At 34.6% G+C, this 5,025-nt stretch overlaps 1 protein-coding gene across 1 annotated transcript; it reads right to left on the bottom strand.

The window, feature by feature from the left end:
* Positions 1 to 3,799: 3,799 nt before the first annotated feature.
* On the bottom strand, positions 3,800 to 4,716 carry LOC111882469 (RING-H2 finger protein ATL78). The gene has a single exon (XM_023878833.3). The coding sequence runs from the start codon at positions 4,672 to 4,674 to the stop codon at positions 4,009 to 4,011; it is 666 nt and encodes a 221-aa protein (XP_023734601.1). The 5' UTR covers positions 4,675 to 4,716; the 3' UTR covers positions 3,800 to 4,008.
* Between the last annotated feature and the right edge of the window lie 309 nt (positions 4,717 to 5,025).

Here is a 5,025-nt window from a genome sequence, read left to right as displayed (position 1 = left end):
CTACATTAAGATCTATCAAGTAAGAAATAACCAGGTATGATCATATCGATGATAGGGTCTATTTGGTATATAAATTATATTGTTTGGAAATCCCACTTTAAACACCTTACTAAATCCAACCTAGACATTATCCCCGTAATTCGATCAATTAGTATTTTTACATGGCATCACTGATAAATCTTATATATATATATATATATATATATATATATATATATATATATAGAGAGAGAGAGAGAGAGAGTGATAGAGAGAGAGAGAAAAAAAAGTTTAATAGATAACCATTATTAATCAAGGACCAATTAACCGTCTCAGGGATTGTGCCCTGGGATTAGGCTCTGACACTCAATGAACAATTAGGTTAGGCTTGGTCTAACCCAGTTCAGTCCCGGCTAGTCATGATGCACAAACCGATTTTTTTATGAACAAGACTGGTTCAGAAAACCGGTTCGGTTCTGGTCAACGTAGTCAAAACCGGTTCACTCGGAAACCAGTTCGGTTCCAAACCGGTCCAACTCCAAAAAAATACGAACATATGTAAACTGGTTCGGTTTTTATCGAAACCGGTTCAAAACCGGTTCGGCGCATATAAGGTTTTTTAATTTTTTTTTTGTTTTTGGTTAATAAGTGTGAAATAAGAATGTTTTTTTTGTTTAGATTATATTGCTTTTGATTGTGTTTAACCATAAAAAAATTAGGCTCCACGGTAGGTTTTTGGGGGTTAAATGAATTGGGAAGGCATAAAGCCTTATGGTAATACACACACGTATTACATATACACGTCCATATATATGCCAAAAGTTTTTTTTGTTTTTTTTTCATTTTTTTCTTTTGTTTCTTGTTTAATAATATACACACATATTAGTAGATCACTGGCCATATTGGCTAGAATTGAAAATTGGGTTTCCTTTCCTTTCCACCAAGCCAAAATATAAAAATTTTCAAACTCTTGAATACTCATTTGAGACAAGAAATCGGAACCAATATACCTTCCGAGCTCGCTTAGACTGGGCTCGTTTGGAATTTTCAATCCTCAAAGTATTATAAAGTCTAATTGTTTCGTTATTTTGGTGAGAAGTGGATCGCGATGTCCCCGTATTTTTCATGTCATAAATGTTTGTTGAACCATATTTTGTTAAATAAACTTCAAATAAAATTTGAAAAACTTTGTTAAATTTTGAAACATCATTTGATGCATAATCCATGTCATCATCCAATAAACCCAAATCGTAACAAATATTTTGAATTAAAGTCTCAAACCCCCCCCCCCCCCCCCCCCCCCCAAACATTTAGAGTCGGATTCAAAGCGGCGGAACAAGTAATAATGAGAGGTATTTCTTGAAAAGATTTTTTTAACTTTGCTTTCATCGGTTTCATCATATTAGCAAACATTGTGCTCCTCATTTCAAACTCATTTATTTTCGCACACATTCAAAAAATTTTGTTTAAAACTAAACAACTTGTAGGATAATAAACCCCCGATAAAAAAAGTAGTTGTTTTTTTAAAAACATCAAGCACGTCCGTGACAAGCTTGATAGTATCTCAACTTGATTTCGGATAAGTCGTAACCTTATTACGGTCCACAGGGTTGTCATGGAACATTTTTAAAGTATCTTTTTGACGTAAGACACATTCAAACATTTTGCAAGTGGAGTTCCATCGGGTATTTTTTTTTCCCAATTCGGACCTAAAAAGAGGGCATTCACATCGACACATAATTGCATATAATTATGATATCGAGGGTTACTAGAACTAAAAATATCTTTTAGCATGTATTTGAAACCATCTTTTATAGTTTCAATGCTAGTTGATCCATCTTGCACAACGAAATTAATGATATGTGCAACACATCGACTATGAAAAAGAAACACCATCGCAAATCAGTTTATATTTTAGTTTTAGTTGTCCAACGACGACGCTGTTGTTTGAAGCATTATCTAAAGATATAGAAAAAATCTTTCCTTCAAGTTTATAAATTTTGATCACACAATCTAAAATTTTAAATAAATTTCTACCGGTGTGAGGGTACTCAAACAATTCAAACGTAATTGTACGCTTCATCATTACCCAATTAATTGGATTAATCCAGTGAGCGGTAACACAAAGGTATGCATTCAGTGAACCGTGAGGAGCCGTCCAAACATCACAAGTTAAATTCACACTGATTTCTAAAGATTGAAATCCTAAAATCAATTCATTTTTTGCAAATTTCCACATTTCAATACAATCACGTCTAATAGAAGTACGACATACATGGCAATATCGTGGTTGGAGAGTATCTTGGATGAGTCAAGTCAATTGTTTATTGTCGAAGTGGTCAAAAGGCAAGCATTGTTTGATTATGTCCCGACCCAAATTTCACCGCGGGGCATCTATTGGTCATATGAGTTTTCAATGTTGAATTCCTGTCTTCATTAAAAAAAAGCACCACATTCCTTGCATCGCGCTTTTTTATACCATTCGACATTACACACAAATCATAGTTGCACCAAATAGCCGGATTTCTATTTGTTTCTTTAATGCTTACAACGGTAAGATTGTTTGATGAATCTCTAACACCAACGGAAGCCGAATCCATTGTTTGAATTATGAGCGTTTTTTGAACTAAGAGAGGCTTTTTGAGGTTTAGTTAAGGTAATGTTGAGACCTAAACATCTAATATATATATATATATATATATATATATATATATATATATATATATATATATATATATATATATATATTAAGGAATGGTTAATATGGTCAAAAAGGAGCCAAAATCGGGTATTCAACAGGCTCAAACGGCTATATAGCCGTTAGGAAAAGACAAAAACATGGTAATACTCGAAAATCGGTTCAAAACCGGTTCACCAACGGTAATAATTGCAAACCGATTCAACAAACGGGTTCAGAAAAAATCGGTTCCAAACCAGTCTCAAGGGTACAAAGTGTGAATTGGTCCAATCTGGTGGTTTGGTTCAGCATCGATTCAGTTATTACGTGAACCGGTTCAAGGCTAAACCGGTTTTCGGTTCAGCGACCGGTTCGGTTCCTGAACTGGTTTTTTTGCACACGCCTAGGTTAGGCTGTGTTGCTAGGTCTTTAAAGCACATACAGCCTAACTCGTTAAGCGTATACAACCTCATCCCTAACTAGTTGGGCCTAAACTCGATTGGCCCAGACTTGACCATCTCCTCATACATATAGACGGGACAACCTGATTAGTTGCACTTAACATAAAGAACCCAATATTACCAAAATGGGTAAGGAACTTTGGTTTTTGTCCATATTTAGCTAACCATGTTTTTTGCGTACATATGTGACCAGTAAACGTGTTTGACATGTTCATAATAAGGTAATGTTACCGCTAGTTACCAGCCATAGTACCTTATTTTGAACAAGTCGAATAAGTTCAATGGTTAATTGTGTACGAAAAAAAACATAATTACCTTAATGTGAATAAAGACCAAAGTTCGTTACTTTCTAGTTCATTAACCCAATAAGTTGGTCCGCCATTTTTCTGGTAACTGATGCCTAACCCACGGTTGTGTTAAATCCTAACCAGATATATGACAACTTGTAATATAAAAAAACCTGTTTGTTTATTATTTATTTATTTTTATTTTTTTGAAAAACCAGTCCGGTTTGTGCAACTCTACTTAGACATCAAACCACCACCTGAAATTGCGTATTATACAATTTTATGGAGAAAAGTTATGTATATTATTTATTAAAACTTTATTAACAGTTTGCTTTTTATTTTAATACAAGTGTTAACATACTTTTTGAAGTATAAGAAAATATATTAGAGTAAAATGCTAGCCAATTATAATTTGCTGATATCTTTTGTAAAATTACTTGTAAAACAATAACAAAGTTGCAACATCACATGTAATTTATTCTAGGGAAAGAACTTTTGGTGTCAATAATACTTTAAATTACACAATGGACAGACAATTCCTACCTATCTACCTATGAGTGTTAAAGTAATTATATTTGATTTGTTCATTTGATTTGTTAGCTAGTTAAGTCTCATAATTTCGTACAAGACCTTCATGTGGTAGAGGCAATATGGTAAGAGTGGTAATATTTCTTGGACTTTCCTCTTGGGGTTGCGAAGATATAATGATGTTACAGTTCCCACCTGTGACGATCTTTTGACATGTTTCGAGTAAGGAGTTCCTGCAAGTTGGACAAGATGAATGTGAACTCAGCCATTTATCGATGCAACGCACATGAAATCCATGGTTGCACTTGGGCAGGATTTTTACTAACTCTCCTGTTGAAAAATCACCCAAGCATATCACACATTCCTTGTCCAATCCTGGTAGCTTCAGTCCTTCCCAATAGCTGACTGTTGGGAAACTCTTTAATGCTTTCTTCTTGATTCCAGTGTTGGCTTTAACTAAAGTACTTTCCTGGCTATCGCTGCTTTCTGAACTACCCGTACATCTTAATACACACCTGATGATGGAGTTCAATGCTAGTGAGCAAATCAGAGCGCATATCAGCACCGACAGCACCATCACCACATTCGCATCAAAGTTGCTATGTTCTGTATGTGGGGTTGACGGTGATGGAGCTGTCACAGCAGCCGCTGGTTGTTGGTATGAATAAGTGTCAAGTAGAAGTTTTCTTGAAATAAAATGCTTCATTTCATTCTCAAATAGCTCAGTGGACAGTCTTGACATGTTAAGTTGTTTGTGAGTAATGATCAAGGTTTATTTAGATGAGAATTCAACATTTAGGTATATATAGAGGGGTGATTAGAGTAGGGTCCCGCTTAGTGTATTATAACAACGAAAAGAGTATACAGTATAGGATTTGAGCCACCATGTGGGATTTTATCTCGACGCTTTTGTAATAAATATAATCTCCAAAAAAAGAGGATATTAGTATAATATTTGAGCCACTATGTGGGATTAATTATCTATTGTCTTTGTAATTTATATGATCTCCACCATTTAGATCTTCCACTAAGCTATGTGTAAATGTGTAATTATTTAATAAATGGTTTCTCTACTTATATGGGTCCGACGCAC

This window comes from Lactuca sativa, chromosome 4 (assembly GCF_002870075.4).
Source record: "Lactuca sativa cultivar Salinas chromosome 4, Lsat_Salinas_v11, whole genome shotgun sequence".
Lineage (NCBI taxonomy): Eukaryota > Viridiplantae > Streptophyta > Magnoliopsida > Asterales > Asteraceae > Lactuca > Lactuca sativa.
Note: the sequence above shows the minus strand (reverse complement) of the source record. Positions and strands in the feature narration are given on the sequence as shown.